A 20,853-nucleotide genomic window follows, 5' to 3' on the forward strand; every position below is an offset into this window, starting at 1 on the left:
AGGGGGAAGTGGGTGGGGGGGGGGGAATTAGTTAGGGAATGGCTATAAATAGGGGGGGAGAGAGACTTAGTAGGAGGCAATTATTGAGTGAGTAGAAGGGAAACCTTTAGGAGAATTATAGCCCTCTCGAATGGCTAATTGTTCTTTACTTTCTTTGTAATTTTTTTGCAATTCAATCAAAGTTCATTTCACTATTTCCTGTCATTATTTTCTTTACTGCTGGAACTCTATCAAGCTCCTGTTAAATAGCATGCAACCCAAAATGAAAAGCAGGGGAAGGACTTTAACTATCATTTTCAACTCAAGAATATGCTGTGATGTTGACCTTGTAGTTGGCAACCTCATTTGCATACATTTCCCTTGGTATGAGCTGCATAGGTTTCTTTACTGCTTTGAATTGTGCGAATTTGAGGCAATTTTGAAACAATGGCAGGGATTATGTTGACTGATCCTTATGAAATCCACCTATTTTGTTCACTTTGGTTATGTTTAACACACCGGATTAGGCCGTTCAAAGATAAAATTATAATTGGTATTACTAGGTAGAGGTGGATAATGTTCTCAAATTTTTCATTCAATAAAAATGCAGTTGACTATATCTTCTTATCCGGTCTAAATCCACCTCCAACCTCTTTGTTATTTTATTTGGTTGATAGTGCAAATGACTATCATTTTGCATTTGTAAAAATTGATGAGATATTCCTTTATCAACCGCCATCTTGTTCAGAATCAATATTCTAAACCTTTTTAAAAAATACAAAAAATTCAGTATCTTCTTACAAATCAGTGAATTAGCTAGGATTACTTGTATAGAATAACAAGAGTTGCGTCAATTCTCATGTGGCACTTTTTTGACGTCTTCTGAATTAATTAGCAAACTTGTTTGTGTTCTAATTTGCCCTTTCATTTACTGGAATGATTAAACTGAGGGAGCTCTTCCTTGATAGACTTTTATATTCAAGCTTGTAACTAATGATACAAGTTTAAGGTGTTGGTATTGATCTCTGAAATTTATGAACTGCAACACCCGGCCACTTATTGGATTTTCTTTCCTTTTCAACCGTAAATTTAATAATTAAATAATGCTGCCATGATATGAAAAAACTTCAGCCAGATTATACGTATATGCATATCCAGATCTTCTCTCATAATAATATCCTTTAGAAGATTTGTTCACAAATTGTCAGTCATTGGGAATCAAGAATATTAACTATAGCCTTGTAACGATGACAGTTCCCAAAAACAGTTTCTTATCAGAGGTTATGTCCATTTTCTTCAATATTAAAGGTTGAACTTCAATCTTGAGAGTCCCCACCGTTCCGTCTCTAGAGTTTTGTGAGAGAGGTAAATCGCGGAATGTACTCCAACAGGTCAGGGAACAAGATTCATCTGTACACTACGCCTAAAAGGAGTCCAATTCTATATTTCAGGAATCGAACCTCTACACTGCCACTGCCAGCAAGACGTGAGATAACCTCACTCCTGTACTTTGCATCACTAGGCTATGCCCCATTTTCTTCAGTATTATTAATGAGAGTGCTGGCTGCAGTTATGCTTATAGCATCTCTTTGTTTCTATCATTTTTTCTCTGAGGCAACATCAAATTTTGTGCCATTTTCTGTCGCGGGAAGAAGGTACAGGTGAAAGAGATAGGTGAGGTCATTTTATGCACATATTTTACCGGGATCCAGCTCTGATTTCAAATTCTGGCTTGAAATAAACAAGAAGCTAAGGATGGAGCGGTGCAGCTCGAGTTCTTTCCCTCTGATGCTGGTTTTTCAGGACGAGTACCTAAAATTGCCCGAGGTGGATAGAAGAAACAAAGCCGAATCTGGGGTGATCAAAGCTTGGCTAGTCCACGAAATGCTGTTCTTGAAAACTACTCTTCTCAAAATTAAGTCTGGAATGTAAACTTGACTTAAATTTTGAGCAAAATATTATACCTTGACGTTTGTTTACATTGTTTATTGAATCGTAATTAATTTTCCGAAATCATATAAAGATATTAGCATTTTTTTTTTAATCTTAAATAGAATAATTAAAACAGACATTTGTCTTTCCATAGATAATTAAATTTAAAGTTACTTTGAGAAAGCAATTGCATTCACTCTATCAAAATAATTAGCATTTTTTTTCTTAATAAGAAATCATAAATAACACTTCTTCTTTTTTAAACTCATTTCTCTTTTACTTGTATATAATTTTTTATTTTTTATTTTTTTTATTTTTTCTTACTCTAGCCATTAAGCTCCCGTTTGGTTTTGATTTTTCATTCCAAAAAATGAAAATTTTGACCATTACTTTCAAGTCAGCTGCATTTTTTACTTCTTCATTCACAGATGAAATTTATTTTTCTCTCTAATGATCATAAAATTAGGGGATGTTTGATAGGTATTTTTATGTAAAAATGCATTTTAGAATAGTAAATTGATGTGAAATGTGTGATTGAAAAATAAGGAAATTTTTTTATTTACGCATAATATTATTTTAATAGAGAATGTGTGGTTGAAAAGAAAAGAGAAAAATACATTTTTAAAAAAATGGCTACAAAACGGGCTCTTAATATTCACAACCACCATCGATCGGGCCCTAAATCAATATTGATAATATATTTCCATATTTTTATTTGTGGAAATTGCATGACAACTAGTGTTTAATATTTAAAATTCATACACCAGGTTTTAAGTTTATTTGTTCAAATATCATGTATTAATTTAATTATAAAACCACTCACCCCCAACTTCCCCACCCACGAAATCCTAATTATTATTATTTCCTTCTCTCTCTCTACACTCTCTCCGTTCTCTCTATACTCTCATTCCTCTGTTATTTTTCTTATATACCACCGAATCACTGTCGACAACGATGCCTCGTCCACGGTGACTGCAACGTGACAGCACCGTTCGCACAGCATGACAAGACCTAGCCATTTGTCATCCAATTTTCAAAGATCGTCTTGTGCTTTCGACGCTCTGTTCGCATGACGATCTAAGTGTTTGTAGTGACAATCTGAGTGGTGATTTTCATGATGTTGGCGGTAGGGTGGTTCTTCATCTTCTCCTCTCCCCCAACCCATCCCACCCCTTAAACTGAACTAGAATCAAACCGTCGCCACCGTCGTTGTCAATAGCGATAGCCACTCGTCATCGCTAACTCCGGTCCTTTCCACCACCACTCGCTGCATTGCGAACCATGACCATCGTCGACCTAAACCTCAAAAAGCAAACACAAATCCACTGTTCATCTTCCAAGTTTCCGAATGAGTCCTCAAGGTACCCAAGATGGAAAATCTAATTGCTGAAGTGTAAATGAGCCATCCCCATCCAGATTTAAAGTATTTTAGTAAAATTCAAAGAGGCGAATTTTACGAGCCAAATCTTGTTAAAGCCTGTGGAAGGACTTAAATTTACGTCCTTGAAGTGGGTTCATAAATTGTTTGGGGGTGTTTTGCTAGGTTCGTGGGGGAAATAGACTACCCCATGACGACGTGGAATGGAGTCACCATTGAAGAATTTTTCAAATATAATTTACTGCCTATTAAATTGTGACATTAAAATTCAATTGTTTGTGACTTAAAAAAAGTAATTCGTGATCATCAAATTTGAAAATATTTGATCTGTAATCTTAAAATTTGATCGTTTGTGACTTAAAAAGTAATCTATGACCATAAAATTTAAAAATATGTGACATGTGATTTGTAATTTTTTGGATTTGTAACCAATGACATAAATTGTATTCTATAAAATTTTTGATTTGTGATCTCGACATAATTTGTGACCAATTAATGTGATAATATGTGACTAATAAATAAATTGTGACCTATAATTATGTTTTTATGACCATTAATTGTATAAATGTGATTTCATTATATTTAATTAATAAATATTTTTAATTAATTAGTTAAAATCTGATTTTTGTATTAGTTAAATTTAATACCTGATTTTTGAATTGTGCATAGTTAAAACATATTTGTGAATTTTTTCCTTTTTATTTTTGTTATGAATGGGCTCAAATGCTGGGTTCAGTTTAAAGGAAATGATCCAAGTTAGTAAGCATACTGGGAAAGCCGAAAGCGTCGTCATTCACTTTATGTACGCATCAATACCATTACTAAATTGCCCCTAATAATATCAGTTAATTACACGCCCACGAACAAGTTACTATAAAAGGGAAAATTATTGTCGGAGCCCCCATACTTTGAGAAGTATAACACTTAGATCTTCGATGAATATAATAATACTTTCAATTTTGGAGCACATTGAATTACTACTTGATGGAATTCGGCTATTTCGTCAAGATGATGGAACTTCACGTACTTTGTTGTCGTGTTTTTCTTTTTCGTTCAATTTATTTTTTCCCCTTTCAACGAGAAATAAATATGATTTCAACACAATTGTCCTTAAAATAAATTATAATGTACTACTTTAGTAGCAAAAATAGCCCGATTTCATCTATTCGCCTATGCAAGTTTTGTGAGCCCATAAACCAAATATATTAATAACATGTTAGTCTCAAAAATTAGATGGCTTATTTTTAGAGTTTAGATATGTTGTTTCTAGTTCCCATCCTTTTTGTCGTCTTTGAATTAAAAAGTACAATGATATTCATCAGCATTTCTTGCAAAGTTTCTATTTGAACCCCAATTTTAAGGAAAATGGATTTTATAATTGTAATTTTTTTTTAAATTTGCGATTAAAAAATCATGGAAAATTTTGAGTTTATGTGTAAAATTATTTTATTGAAAGATTGTGTAATGAAAAAAATATTTGAGAAAAAAATGAATTTTTAAATAATGAAACTGAAACAATAACTTAAAACGGTGATATGATATTTTCAAAATCATTTAATATAAAGGATATTTTCGTAACTTGTGGTATTAGGTTTGCTAAAATATAAGTGGACATCCAAACATAAAAGTCTTAATATACCTATAAGCACATTTTATCCCAAACACGCATATATTTTTTCTACCTATAAAATGCTTGTAGTAGTGTTTGTTTGGAAATATATTATAATTTATGTAAATTATAAATAGATAGAAAATGATGACTAATATGTGGATAGTACTTATGAATCTCACAATGCCAAAATAAGTTTAACCATTTATGTCCATTATGCCATAAAAAATTGATCAGGGACCTAAATATTGGATTTCTAAATTTTGAGGACCCAAACTGTAATTTCTTTCTCATACGTTCTACGAGGTCACGATTGTAAATTGACCCCAATCATGTACTGCCGAAGTCTCCTCCTTTCTTTAAAATTCTGTTATAAACCCACCCTCTTCATATTTCCAATAATTCCATTCATATTCCGTCGCCGTTGTCCTCCTCTCCATGGCAGCTATCCCCCATCCAAACCCTAACCCGAATTTACTCTCCCCCATGCTCCAGCCATCCCTCGAGCAACAGCCGCTGGATGAAGAAACTGCTACTGAGAATGTAAAAGAAAGTCCCGTGTCTTCTATTGATAATTCAATTGTCTCGAACCCGAATACAAATCCAGTGTTGATTGACCGGTCGACGACGGCGCTCCTCCACGTGTCGTTCAACCAGGACTATAGCTGCTTTGCTGCCGGCACTGATCGCGGGTTCCGTATATACAATTGCGATCCCTTTGGTGAGATGTTTCGACGTGAGATTGATGGCAACGGTGGAGTCGGCGCTGTTGAGATGCTATTCCGTTGTAATATCTTTGCCCTTGTCGGCGGTGGTGATTCCCCACAGTATCCGCTTAATAAGGTTATGATCTGGGATGATAATCCTAACCGGTGTATCGGGGAGCTTTCTTTCGGGTCGGAGGTTCGTGGGGTTCGGTTGAGGAGGGACCGGATTGTGGTTGTCCTTGAGCAGAAGATTTTTGTGTATAATTTTGCAGATTTGAAAGTATTGCATAAGATTGAGACTACTGCGAACCCTAAGGGGCTATGTGCAGTGTCGCATGTGGCTGGATCATTTGTGTTGGTGTGTCCAGGGCTGCAGAAGGGACAGGTTAGGGTGGAGCATTATGCTTCGAAGAGGACTAAGTTTATTATGGCTCATGGTTCAAGGATTGCGAGCTTTACGCTGTCACAAAATGGAAATTTGCTTGCCACTGCCAGCACAAAGGGGACCCTGGTTCGAATTTTCAATACACATGATGGGACTTTATTACAGGAGGTAGCATTTTGTTAACGAGTCTTATGCTTTTGATGTTTCTAAATTATGTGTGCTTAACTTTGAGTTCTTGTTATAGCTTAATTTGTTCCGTTCGATGATCAATTGTTTTAACCAAGATTCGTTGCTGCAGAAAATGGACTCTTGATAAATCACAAGGAATAAAAAAATAATTTAAGCGTATATCGAAGTTATTCAAAGCTGAAATGCTATTGTTGGTGAAAATGGTTTTGGAAGGTGGTTTTGGTGAAAATGGTTTCGAAAGGAGCTCATGTAAATTTTAGGTCTTTTATCTTCAGATGATCCAGTTTCATGTGGGATGGGGTTTTAAAATATTTTCATACTTATGAGCTGATATGTATGTAATTCTGATGGGAGGGAGTAAGAATGTACTTTAATAAATGACTATTAGTTTAATATATGTCATGCTTCGTAGTAAATTTTCGGTAGGACAGAATGTGGTATTACCATTAGTTGAGATCAATGGTGCAGATGTGGACTTGCATTTTTTGATTGAATATGTCCCTGTATCTTTAGAACTTTTGAAACGGGGTACTGGCCTCTTGTTGGTTGTCATTCTAGCATCAATATCGGCAAAGCTTTATTAAATTTGTTTCATGGGTTTGTTGGTGTAGAATTGTGGTTTTGGAGTTAAAATCTTTAGCAAAAATAAAGTTCAAATTGAACTATGGAACTATGGAGTCAAATGCTGCTTTATGATGCATTGCAATTTATTAAGGGCCTTTGTTATGTAGATTTTTTTGAGAATAGGTTTTGTGAAAAGTATTTATTTGGAGAATATGTGGTTAAAAAATAGGGAAAGTTATAGGTCTACATGCAAAATTATTTTATTGGGAAAATGAGTGATCCATCATTTTGTAGATGGGCAAGGCTTGTGCCAGATCCTGACTAAGAGCACATTTGCATTGTGACAAACTAATATATTGTGATGTATCAATAAATTTTTTCCACCCCATTTTATCTAAAGTTCTTAGGAAATTTATTAGTTTTCAAGCACATAAGATCATCTTCCTCTTGTAAGTCACTGTTTCGAGGGATCGTGTCACTCTTGTGAAATCTGTGATTGGTTGGATTGAAAGATGACTGTTGTCTTTGATTTTAGAGCTCACTTTAAAAGCTTTTTTATAATATATAGGATTCATGATAGGAAAGCTATGTTTCTTGATATGATACTAATGCTAATGTTGTTATAATCTACGAAAGATTGCTTCTAGATGTAGCTGCTCTCATTTGGTTCATAGAAAAAATTACTGCTGGTTTGTTCCAATTTGGAAAAGCTAGTATGTCATATATAAGGCATAATTTGATGATATCCAAGAATTTGTTATTGTTGAAATTAACAAAGATTGCCAAGAACCTCTGCTGCAACTGAGGGGTTGTGTTTTTGTAGATCTTTTTCTATGTAAGCTTCTTTAAAACTTCAAATCTGTTGTCTTTTTATTTTTTATGAAATCCATGGGCAACTAGTTGGGAAGAAGAACAATTGTGCATTTTTGTTTCGCAAGTATTCAGGATGCATCATTCACGATGAACCTTAAACTTTACCTTTTCTATTGAAATGTGTTTGTTTGTACTTAATCAAGTTGTGCGTTCATGATATAAATATCTCAAAGAAGCTCTTGGCAATATGATGCAGGTAAGGAGGGGTGCAGACAGAGCAGAAATATACAGCCTAGCGTTCTCACCTACTGCCCATTGGCTGGCAGTCTCAAGTGATAAGGGTACCATTCATGTCTTCAGCCTTAAGGTTAACGCAGAAAACCTTGGAAATGCTAGGTCAAGCAGTCCTTCAGATTCAAATTCTGCTGTGACTTCACCAATTTCATCACTCTCTTTCATTAAAGGTAACATGGGTTCAAATTAAGCCTGAAAATAGTACTCCCTTATCTATCATTGCATTTTAGCCTCAGGTGGAATGTTATTGCTCAATAAACTGATACTTCATAAATTATTTATGTAAGGCATCAATTATCTGATAAAGTGGGATGATAAGATCAGCTACATCCCATTTATCTGATGTAGGAGTAATATGGAAAAAGCATGGATATAATATGAACACTGTGTGAACCCTTCATATATGATGGGAGACATAATATAACTGCTTGGAGAAGGGGGGAGATAATTTCTTGAAAGTGCACACAATTAAGCTTTATTTATCCCTAAATCCGCTCATTTGTGAAATGTGTTTGTCAAACGTGAACTGATTGCCAAAAAGGAATTATCAGCCCTTCACATGGGATGTCTTGAAAAACTTTGTAAACCGTCCTGTTTCGGTCAATATTATAAATAATGCATGCATTTCTGATATCTCATTATTGGCGCGACCAGATTTTAGAAATTGCTTTATAACTCTAGGTCATCTAGTCTTTCTGTCCGGGGGATTGGGTAGGTGGGAGGTTTCATTCTATCTTTGGCTATGCGAACATGGGCATAGATATTGAAGACATCCTGCCTTGCCTCGGTGACTAATTGTTGTTCAGGAAATTTTTGTTGGCCTTTGGGCTTTAAATAAAATTTTCATTTTGGCAGGAGTACTCCCCAAGTATTTTAGCTCTGAATGGTCCATGGCTCAGTTTCGTTTAATTGAAGGTTCCCACTATATCGTGGCATTTGGTCATCAAAAGAATACAGTAATAATTCTTGGCTTGGATGGAAGGTCAGCTAACGAAACTCTACCATATGATTTCTGTTGGTCGAAATTTCCTTGGCTTGCATGTCATTATCATTAAGTACCCTGAGACAAACCATTGATTTGTGAGTGAAATTGTATACAGTTTTTATCGGTGCAAGTTCGACCCAGCCACTGGTGGAGAGATGACGCAGCTTGAATATCATAATTTCCTAAAGCCTGATGAAGCTTTCTAGGAGAGTTATGCACAGTATATGTTTTCTGCAGTTATCCTTTTTCCCTGCTGGTTTCTTGGATTGCCATTTTGTAAATATCCAGGTGTAAATGTAACCAGCAGTCTCAAACTGGTCACCAATCCATAACTATTTTTGCAAAAACAAATGTGATGGGAATCCTATTAGTAATCATTAGGTTTTTTTTACTTTTCAAATTGGAGTCTTATATTAGGAAATAAAATTATGGTTTGATTTGATAGTTTTTTCGTATTTTTCTACTTAAATTAGGCTAGTTTAAATATTATATAAATGGACTTATGCATTGTAAAAGTTAAGACATTGATATGAAATAAATTGATATTCTCTCTCTCTTAATTCGCTATTATTTTTACTTCTTTTTCGTCGTCCTCTCCCTCTTTTTCTCAATCTAATTCTATATGAGTGTGTTCTACGTCGATGTGTGTAAAATGGATTGAAAAGAATTGTTGAATTTTTGGAGTGTTAAATTGGTACTTTTCATTTGCATTTTTTAAAATTTACAAATGAAAGGCTAACTTCCTGTCAAGAAAAATAAGAACGTTTAAATTGAACTTTAATAAATTTCAGAATCCATCCATTAAATTCCTGAATCCGCGCACACATGCTCTAAGAGGTGCTTGATGTTCACATCTTAATGGACAAATAATGAATTAATCTTAAGAAATACATAAAATTTGTTTTAAAAAATTTATCTTATATAATATTTGATAGAAAAAATTGGATAAAATTTGTTGATCTTAAGAAAAACATGATAATTGTGCTCAATCAACTGATTAAAAAACCAGTCAGTCGACATCCCCTTCAAAGTAGACAATAGTATTTATAGATTATTTGTTTTGTCAAAAATAATTTTAGTAGCCAACTCTTGGCTACATAAACTTAATGCATGTCTGGTTTGAATTAAAATTTGAATTTACTCTAAGTCAAAGTCAAACAATTAATAATTAATCACATTTTTCATGAGTTTCACAACTTATCAATCATATATTTCAAAATTTTCTATCACAATCGACAAAAAAATTTAATTTTAATCTCAATCAAACATTCTTAAAAATTATACCTACTATAAATACAATAAGATATGTCATTTAAACGCCCCCTTGGGGTATAGCCTAGTAGTGTAATGCAGTGTACGGACAGTTCTTGTTCCCTGACCTGTTGGGGCACATCCTGCGATTTACTTTCCTCGCAAAACTCTAGAGGTGAGACGGTGGGGACCCTCAAGATTGGGGATCAACCTTTTTTTTTTTTTAAAGATATGTCACTTAAACACCTCATTTCATATCAATCTTCGTTCAGTCAATATGCGTGTCTGAATCTAACATTTTGTAAAGGAAAATTAATGCTGGATCCCAACCTTTGCAGGAGTATGGATATAGATCTTCAACCTTTAAAAGTGAGGTCACGGATCCTCAACGTATTTAACATTCAAACTTTAGATCCATACTGGACGGAATCTATCTATTCAACGATTAAAAATTAATATTTATAAATATTGAAATGATTATTATAATCCTACTTAAAGAAAAGAATCAATTTTCTTTCCCATCTCCACAATCATTCCACGACGGCAGCCACTGTCAATCCCAACCACCACTTCCACCCGCACCATCCGCAAAAACCTAAACACCGTGAAGTAAATAAGTTAACTTGAATGAGGTCATAGGTCTGTAATGGATAATATTGTCCAGTAATTTGTTAGATTATTTGCCCGGGATATGTTTCAAGTGTCATATTGTCCACGGATGATTTTTGATATATCAAGAATATATAGTCTAGAATGGTTATCCCATTTTGCTGCAAACTCATTTTTCACATACTCGTCATATCATGCCAAATAATTATCACTAAATCCCTAAAAAAACTATTCAAAAGAGAGAAATTCATGAGTGTATTTGAAAGCTTCGAAGGGGAATACGGGAATCACTTTGATACCCTTTTGGTTTCTATTTTTATGTGGGTTGGAATTTGGGTTGGGGAGATGACGAATTCATCTTCTTCAAGCTAAATATATTTGTTACGTACCGATACACTTGGTCGATCCACTGGGCCCGTGGCCCACCTAAGCCAGACCGCATGGCATCATGACCGAGGCCTTAAGGCCAACGAAGAACACTCAACATCTAGAAGCAAAGCCTCCTGCGTGGCCCAACTGTTTGAGGATCGAAGTGCATTGATCGAGGTGGTTCATACCGAGGTCCTTGTGCGGAGGCCTAAGTTTTGAAGCACCTTTACCATCACCTTTCCCAAGAGATCTGGTCTTATACAAGAATCATTTTCGGGATAATATTATCCTGTAATTTGTTAGATGATTTGTCCGTAACATGTTTCCAATCTCATATTGTCCAGGGATGATTTTTGATATATCAAGAATATATAGTCTAGAATGGTTATCCGATTTTGGTGCAGACTCATTTTTCACATACTCGTCATATCGTGCCAAATAATTATCACTAAATCCTAAAAAAACTATTCAAAAGAGAGAAATTCATGAGTGTATTTGAAAGCTTCTAAGGGGAATACGGGAATCACTTTGATACCCTTTTGGTGGGTTGGACTTTGGGTTGAGGAAATGACTAATTCATCTTCTTCAAGTTAAATATACTTGTTACGTGTCGGTACAGTTGGTTGATCCACTGGGGCCCATGGCCAATCTAAGCCAGACCGCGTGGCATCGTGGTTGAGGCCTTAAGGCCAACGAAGAACACTCAAACATTCCGAAGCAAAACCTCTTACCTGGCCCAACCGTTTGAGAATCGAAGTGCATTGGCCGAGGTGGTTTATATCGAGGTCCCTATGCCGAGCCGAAGCTCTGAAGCACCTTGCCATCACCTCTCTCGAGAGATCTGATTTTACACAAAAAATCCTTTTCAAGTGATTGATGGGACGTTTATCATAGGGTACAAGTGTCTTGTCTTGTCAAATATAATGACGGCTCTGCCAATTAATAAATGTATAACAGGCTAGGTGGTAAAAAATGATGTATAGGATTAGATAGAAAAAATCTAAAAAGATGAGGCCACGTGTACTCTCAACCGAGGGATCACGATTCAACTTGTATTACCATAAATACCCCCATACTCCCATTGTAAGACTAATGCAAGATTCAATACAAGAACAATTACTACACATTTTACTCTCCTGCAATACAACCTAGTTTACATACAAGTTCGACAAGATAATTATTGTACAATCGTTCTACAAATGTATTGTTGGATTTCGAACTTTGTCGTCTCGCACCTTTGAGCTACTCTCACTCTTCTTTTTAGACCGTTCTAAACCCTTTTGTGTGTCTTAGCATGTTGGACTTTTACTTACAGGTGCGTGGGTGAGTCTGATATTTGTTGTCCACGTGGCTTTAATAAAAAACGAGGTCAACAATATTCACACAACAATTTTTAATAATTAGATTACATTATAATTGCATGAAAGGTTCATAAAAATTTCTCTCAAAAAATTATCTTTTCAAAACTCATTTTCAACCATACGTTCTCCAATAAAATATTATCACATGCAAATTGAAAAAAAAATCTTAATTTTTAACTACACATTCTCTAAAAATGATCATTCAAAAATGCATTTATTCTCTCCAAATGGGGCTCAAGCAATGTTTAAATATTTTACCTTCATTTTAAAATACTTTATAGTATTTTTGGACAAAAATCATGATTAAGGATAAGATTTTCTAATCAATGAAATGTTAAAAGTGAGAATGTGCTGGAGAAAAAAGTTACGGATATATGATAATGTACAAAGATTAATAACATTTACGGTGCGTTTGATTATCAATATTTTTCATGAAAAATGTTATTTTCCTTTCAAATTTCTACTTCGTTTGATTGACATTTTTTCTATAAAAAATATTTTCCTACTTCTAGTAAAGTGACAATATTTTCCTTGAAAACACGAAAATATTTTTTAGAGAGAATAAGATTTTATTTTTCATGAAATTCTCTCTCTCTCATCTATTCAACAATAAAAAAAAAACAGGTATAATGTTTTCAAGATCGAAAACTAAATCAATTAAATACATTTAATTAATAATTTTCCTATAAATAAGTTCTAAATAACTGAATTGTCTAATATTTATTTTCTTCCCATACAAATTTCATGTTTGGAATTAAGCACACTCTTAGGGTGTGTTTGATTACATTTATTTTCCATGGAAAATATCAGTTTTCCATCCAAATTTTCACTTTGAGTGTTTGATTAAAAACAAGTATAATGTTTTCAAGATCGAAAACTAAATCAGTTAAATACATTTAATTAATAATTTTCCTATAAATAAGTTCTAAATAACTGAATTGTCTAATATTTATTTTCTTCCCACACAAATTTCATGTTTGGAATTAAGCACACTCTTAATGTAATTAAAATGTAGTGTATTTATTAAAAAAATTGTTTTGTAAATTTTTCATATTATCTGTTATTTGCATTAGCATATTCTTTAAAAATAATAATAATAATAATAATAATAATAATAATAATAATAATAATAATAATAATAATAATAATAATTCTATTTTTCTTTTTAATGTGAAGTAAGGGCAAAATAGTAATTTAACATAAACTTTGATTCACTCCTATTTTTCCCAAAGTTATTCAGTGGATTGGACTGTTCCTCAAATTTTTTTCCATCGGTCAAAATCTCCTAAAAAATTTGAGTTCAATCTTCAAAATAGGTGGTGGTTCTTCTGGACGTGCCGTCGACAGCTCATCTTGCCGGCTTCTCTTCTGGCTCAGATTCTTTCGTTGTTTATGATTTTCCCGGACGATTTATCTGGCTCATTTAAGTTTTTGGTGGATCAGGGACTGTATGTGAGCGCTTGAAGAATTTTGACTCTTAAGTCGACTCTACCAGGTAGTACTTCCAGGTTCTGATAGTTTTTATCCTTCAACCTGAATATTCAAATTGGATGCTTAATGTAATTGGGTCAACATGTAAAATTGGTACATCCATAATTAAGACCTATTAATGTAAATGAGGACTAATTAATTGGAGAAGACATTGGTGATAATCCTCTGCATAGCAGTTTCGGATTTTTATATGGGGTTTATTTGTTTGACTGTAAGAAAGCTGTAATTTTTATGCTACATTGTTATGTGAGGAGACATTTTTGCTTAGTGCTTTTCTTCATCTGCTCGAGTTCATTAACAATTTGAAGGTTCTATCCTCAGTTTTGTTCTCGATTAAGGGTTGAGAAATGGTTGGAGCAGACTTTTACGATTGGTGAAAACAGGTTCTGATTATTGTTGGATTTTATTTATTGAATTCTGGACTTTTCCTATTGGAATTGGTTATTGTGAATTTCAGTAGTGTTTTTTATTATTAGCAATTTTTTATTGTGATCATGAGTGGGAATTATTATTTTCAGCTTATCTCAGGCTTGATTTAGATTTACTTGATTAAGAAATTTAAGTTCTCTTTGTCGTTTTCTTAATTTCGATGCCTTTTCTTTTTTTTTTTTGCTTTTAGAAGTTAGAATGGCGATGATGATACGGCTTCAGTATCTAACAAGAAAATACCTACTTTTAGTACTCAGCCTCCTTCAATTTCATCTCTTGAGAATGATGTATAATTTGCTGAGACAATGGATTCAGATTCTGGGATGAATGAATTTTATGATAGATAAAACTCACTAGGAACAGCATAGGTGGATAATTTCATACTCCCTCCATCCCATAAAGATAGTCATGTTTCCTTTTTCGTCTGTCCCAAATTATAGTCCTGGTTCTTATTTGAGTGTAGTTAATATATTTGTTTACTAATACGTATTTAATATGCTTTGTTATCACAAATATAAACTACTCCATTATTCAATTGTATTTGGAATATTAAATTAAAGACCAAAAAAAAATTCATCTTCCATCACATTTATTCATTTGTATTTGTATTGGATGACTTCGGAATGTAAATTACCTTGATTCTTGCATTAAACAATGACTAGTACTAAGAATAGTTTAACTACCCTTAATATTGCATGCATAATTTAATTACCTTGAATATTGATTGCATTAATGTGGGGGGTATATTAGGAAATATGATAGTAAAATTTATTATTTGACCTATATTAACTAAATTTTCTTAATCTGTATGAAAAAAGAAATAGGACTATCTTTATGAGGTGGAGGGAATATTTGAGTCTAGTGTGATATATGAATTTTGTTTGTATATTGGCTTTTTAAAAATTTGAGCCTCCCTAACATTTTGTTCTAGATGACCAATTCTTGAAAGGCACCATTCTAAATACAGATTATGTAGTTTGCTAAATGATTAAGTTGAGCTTGAATCATTAAAAAATTTGCATTTACAATTTTGCGATGACAGTTGTGGTAATTAATTGTCATGTGAAATGTAAATTATTAATCAAGTAAATGACATAACAAAACGGTTTGTGGAGTTGTTTATTCAATGGTCTCTAGTTAAACAATTTTTTAACCTCAAGTAACTAAGATCGAGTAAGTTAGATAAATTGATCGATATTTCGCCAGGAGATTATAAGAGATATACTGATATTGGTAAAAATGTTGATTGATTATACATTTGCAATACACCTTTATATATTTCATAAGTGTAACTATAGATGGAATATACAATTCTGGACAGATTATATGCTATTATTCTATACGTAGCAGATTGATTGACAACTAATAAGATCCATGATTGACAGTCAATACAATTGGAGAATCAATCAAGCTGGTTCCTGATACGACCCCTCAAAATTAATGATCCATCAGAAACATTAATTTTGCTACATAACAGATGAAAGCGGGATCTAGCAAGAGGCTTTGTCAGTAAATCTGCAAGCTGGTCATCCGTGTGAATGTGGGAAACGCGTAGTTGACCACGACGAACATAGTCACAGACAAAATGAAGATCAATGGCGATGAGTTTCATCCTGGAATGCATGACAGGATTGAGGCTAAGCTGTGTGACACCGACATTGTCATAGAGAAGTAAAGGAGGCTTACGGAGCTTAAGACCAAGTTCATCAAGCAAGGATTGAATCCAAGCAATGTCCGTTGTTGCAGTGTGAGGGCTCGATATTCAGCCTCTGTGGAGGAACGAGCCACCGCTTTTTGCTTCCGACTGCATCAGCTGATAAGATTATTGCCTAGAAAAATGATATAAGCTGTTGTAGACTTGCGATCATCAAGATCACCCCTCCGGCATCAGAAAAACCTCGAAGAATAGGATTTACTTGACGATGAAGGAGAATTTCGAAGTGAATCGTTTGCTTGATGTAGCGCAAAAGACGCTTAACATGCTGCCAGTGAGCAACCGTTGGCTTGAGCATAAACTGAGCTAGTGGATTTACTGCAAAACTGATATCCGGGAGGGTTAGAGACAGATATTGCAGGGAGCCAATGGTGCGACGATATTCGTGGCATCATACCCTGCAGTCCCATCATTGAGAAGAAGCTTAGCTGTTATAGACATAGGGGTATGAACCACCTTTGCACCAGCCATCTTCAACCGGGTGAGAATGTCATGGACATAGCGATTCTGAGAGAGGAATAGTCCTTCTTTTACTGGAATGACTTCCACTCCGAGAAGAAAATGTAGATCACATAGCTTCTTGAGAGAAATCTGTTGCCCAAAGACTTAACAAGATGCTGTAAAAACTGAATGTTATTCCCTGTAAGAATTAAATCATCAACGTAGACAAGAATGTAGAAGAGAATTCCATCACGGTTAAATATGAAAAGAGAGCTATCAGATTTGGAATTAGAGAATCCCAAATCTAATAAGCTGGATCGCAATGCATCGTAACAGGCCCTGGGGGCTTGCTTCAAACAATAAGCTGATTTTTGAAGAGCGCAAACATAATCAGGATGTGACTCATCGATAAACCAGCAGGTTGCATCATGAACACTTTCTCGGTTAGTTGGCCATGAAGAAAAGCATTGTTAACGTCGATTTGCTTCAATGGCCAATTGTTGGATAACGCAAGTGATAGTATCAGGCGAATAGTGGTAGGCTTGACTACCGGACTGAAGGTTTCGGTATAATCAACACCCAGGATGCTATTGAAACCTATCGCTACAAGCCGCGCCTTGAATCTGTCCACTGTACCATCAATATGGCGTTTAACCCTGAAAAGCCATCTACTCCCAACTAGATTAGAGTCAGGAAGCTTAGGAACAAGCTTCCAAGTGCCATGTGACACTAAGGCAGTAAACTCATCAGTCATAGCCTTACGCCACCGAGGGTCCTTTAGGGCGTGAGTCACACACGATGGTTCTAAAGGTGGTGAAATGGGGTGCTTAGTGGTGACAGAAATCTGCTTAGGGTGAAAAATATTATTTTGGCATGAGTGACCATATAGTGAGTGCGAGCAGGTGGCACATTTAAGAGAGAGGTAGTGCTAGGTGTTGAACTAGATGGGGAAGTACAAATGTGATCAGAGGACATACCTTGACCATTAGATGGTGATGGGATTGTAGGAGTAGTAGGCGTAGTAGTTGTGTGGACAAGGTCCGTTGAGGCAACAACACGAATGGAAGGAACTGGTGTGATCAAAGTAGGTGATTGATGCACAGGAGAAGGAGGAGAGACATTCAAAACACCCCCATATGATGAATTTTTAAGAAAATAAAGTTTCATCAAATGTGACATGGCGAGACAAATGTAGCCGACCCGTGGATAAATCCAAACATTTGAAGGCATTTTGGGTTAGAGAATAGCCTAGGAAAATGCAGGGACTAGACTTGGTTTGAAGCTTTTGTGTGCGATAAGGAACTAACCAAGGATAGCATTGGCAACCGAATTTGCACAATTTGTGGTAGTCAGGAACTTGTCCAAATAAAGCTTCAAATGGACTTTTACGAGTGAGTAAAAGGGTGGGAAAGCGATTAATAAGATAGATAGCTGTGTCTAATGCATAAGTCCAGTAGGTAGAAGGAACCGAAGCACGGTGTAGGTGAGCCAAACTAGTTTCGACGATGTGACGATGACGACGCTCAACGGTGCCATTTTGTTGGGCGGTATGAGGAGACGTAGTATAATGGCTAATACCATGTGTGGCCAGGAATGAGCGAAGTGCGATGAATTCACCACCATTATCCGTATATAAATTTTTAATAGGAGTGGAAATTATTTTTTCTAGCATTGCAGACAATTGGATAAAAATGGGACGAACATCAGACTTATTCTTCATTGGAAAATACCAACAATGCTAGGTGAGAATGATCAACAAAAGAAACATAATATCGATAACCATCAACAGAAGAAACTGGGGATGACCCCAAACATCAGCATACAAAAATTCAAGGGGAGCATGACTTTTAAGAGAAGTAGGACTAAAGGGCAACTAATGAGACTTATTACATTGACATGAAATACATGAAATCCTGGACTTGGTTGACGACACGGGTAGGGAGTAACTACAGAGTAAGGAAGAGATTTTGAGGTGGAGGAAAGGGTTGTAGAACCAATGTGTGCAACTCTTAAACCCGTACCATCGCCGAGGACAATTTCATCTTGTCCATCATACTCCGAGTGAAGGGAGAGATTAGCTGGATCGGATGTAATGTTGTGGGAGGCAGCGGAATCGAGGAGCCATTTTCCATTCTTTGGGTTAGAAGAAGTAGGACAATTTGCAATAGGTCGGGATGGCAGTTTGTCACAATTCTTAGCACTGTAACCATGCTGGTCACAAAATTGACACACAACAGATGACCTCCAAGCAGATTGATTATTGTTATATTGATGTTTGGACTTGTTCTTGCCCATTTTGGGACGACCATTGAACGACTTCCTCTGAGAAGAATTGGCTGTAACTACCAGGTTCGAAGTGTTTACATCCATGCGTTTGATATATTGTTCATGACCAACTAGAAGGTCATGTAAATCTGTAAAGGACAGGGCAAATTCACGAGTGCGAATTGGAGCTACCATATCTCTAAATTCCGAACCAAGGCCATTTAAGACATACAACGTCGAATCATCATCAGAAACTGGGGCATCAATTAAAGAGAGTTCATCAACGATCACCTTGACAGCATGAAGAAACACAGAGACCATGCGAGAACCCTGTTGAATAAAGGGTTAGGTCTTCTTTGAGCTGCATAATACGAGCCCGAAATTTGCTTGCAAATAAGCGGGCCAGGTGTTGCCAAGCATCATAACTGGTAGAAGTCATGGCGATGAGAGGCAAAATAGTTTCAGAAACTGAGGAGAATATGGCATTAAGAAGCAACTGATCTTGTCGGTACCAGTGTGCAAAATGAGCCTTGATAGCAGCAGAAGACTCAGCAACATGCTTGGGAGGGCATTTGAGGGTGCCATCCAAGTATCCCATCAGATCATATCAAATGAGGATGGTAAGGAATGTTGCGCGCTAAGAAGGATAATTTGAGGAAGTAAGTTTGTAGGGCAGTTGGCTGGAGGTGTTTATAGCTATCAATGGAAGCTCAATGGAATCTGAGGTCAGTTGAGTCACCGGAGAAAGGGAGGAATTCACACTTGTGGCTGGCATGGAGGTTGGAAAAACTTTCTATTCTCATAAGAGAGGAACCTCGTGATACCATATAAGAGATATACTGATATTGGTAAAAATGTTAATTGATTATACATTTGCAATACACCTTTATATATTACATGAGTGTAATTAAAGATGGAATATACAATTCTGGACAGATTATATGCTATTATTCTATACATAGCAGATTGATTGACAACTAATACGATCCTTGATTGACAGTCAATACAATTGGAGAATGAATCAAGCTGGTTCCCTTATAGAGATCTGAAAATTCTGCACTTGCCGGACTGAAATAAGAAGGGAAACAAATCATACGGAATTTGGCCAGAATTTTTTCCTGATAACTGAATTTTGCTGGAATACTAGAGAATGAGGGTAGTGGGATTGACTGGCGGCATCAGTTCGGGGAAGAGCACGGTCTCCAATCTTTTCAAAGCCCATGGTATTCCCATCGTTGATGCTGATGTCGTTGCTCGAGTAGGATTTCAATCTTTTCTCTTTATCGCTCGTCACTTTCACGCAATTCTAAAACCCTAGTTCATGATTTTTTTAATTAAATTTATTGTAAATGATAGAATGTATTGAAGAAAGGCACAGGGGGATGGAGAAAAGTAGTGGCTACATTTGGGGATCATATTTTATTGGATAATGGAGAAGTGGATCGCCCGAAGCTTGGGCAAATCGTCTTCGCCAGTCCTGATAAGCGCCAGCTTCTTAACAGGTACCGCTGTCTATGCACCATTTACAATTCGGGTATTCTTTGACTAATTACATTTTAATCGGTTGTGTATTGGGTAAGAATTTGATTACAACTGCTTTTCAATGAAATTATGTCTAGAAATGGTAAGAAAATTTATATTTGCTGATCTTTGATCTCCATGTTGGTTAGTTTAACATATACAGATTCAGGTTAGTTTTTTCGAGTAATTAGGGTAGCCCAAAAATTCTGCCTGTCATTGAATTTACTGTATTGGTATTCTAAAACTGAAATTGCTGATATCTAAAGTTATATCTTTGACTAATTCACAAGAAACATGATCTGGGGAAGTGTTGAACTCCAGTCAACCATAGAAGGATTCTGCTGAACTGTTGCTATATTAAAAATCAATATATATATATTTTTGCATGTATATGTATCACTTTATCACGTATATTATTTTTTGGGCAGTAATGTCTTCTGTTATAGGTTGTTGTTAAATTAGATGACGGGGCAGAGTGAATAGGGGTGTGTTGAAGATACATTTGGTTGCTTGGCGGGTAACTAACCTGTCTTATTATGCATATATTTTGAATTTATGATCTGGTTC

The 20,853-nt window shown here is 35.4% G+C and overlaps 3 protein-coding genes across 4 annotated transcripts; 2 read left to right on the top strand and 1 right to left on the bottom strand.

The window, feature by feature from the left end:
- The first annotated feature begins 5,287 nt into the window (after positions 1-5,287).
- On the top strand, positions 5,288-9,279 carry LOC111369834 (autophagy-related protein 18a-like). The gene is made up of 4 exons (XM_022991519.1): positions 5,288-6,158; positions 7,813-8,020; positions 8,706-8,832; positions 8,951-9,279. Exons 1-4 carry the CDS (start codon positions 5,337-5,339, stop codon positions 9,039-9,041), a joined length of 1,248 nt encoding a protein of 415 aa, XP_022847287.1. The 5' UTR covers positions 5,288-5,336; the 3' UTR covers positions 9,042-9,279.
- Positions 9,280-13,652: 4,373 nt separating this feature from the next.
- LOC111369835 (dephospho-CoA kinase-like) lies at positions 13,653-20,432 on the top strand. 2 transcript variants are annotated; one of them, XM_022991520.1, is made up of 3 exons: positions 13,653-13,920; positions 19,766-20,023; positions 20,122-20,325. In XM_022991520.1, exons 2-3 carry the CDS (start codon positions 19,916-19,918, stop codon positions 20,308-20,310), a joined length of 297 nt encoding a protein of 98 aa, XP_022847288.1. In that variant the 5' UTR covers positions 13,653-13,920; positions 19,766-19,915; the 3' UTR covers positions 20,311-20,325. The 2 variants fall into 2 exon arrangements, with proteins under 2 accessions (XP_022847288.1, XP_022847290.1); XM_022991522.1 differs by lacking the exon at positions 13,653-13,920 and having other exon boundaries at positions 19,620-20,023; positions 20,122-20,432.
- Positions 15,748-16,530, bottom strand: LOC111369124. Its single transcript, XM_022990605.1, has 3 exons — positions 16,457-16,530; positions 16,223-16,385; positions 15,748-16,035 (listed from the first exon to the last, which is right to left on the bottom strand). The coding sequence occupies exons 1-3, from the start codon at positions 16,528-16,530 to the stop codon at positions 15,748-15,750; spliced, it is 525 nt and encodes a 174-aa protein (XP_022846373.1).
- Positions 20,433-20,853: the final 421 nt, after the last annotated feature.

Source organism: Olea europaea, chromosome 20, assembly GCF_002742605.1.
Source record: "Olea europaea var. sylvestris chromosome 20, O_europaea_v1, whole genome shotgun sequence".
NCBI lineage: Eukaryota > Viridiplantae > Streptophyta > Magnoliopsida > Lamiales > Oleaceae > Olea > Olea europaea.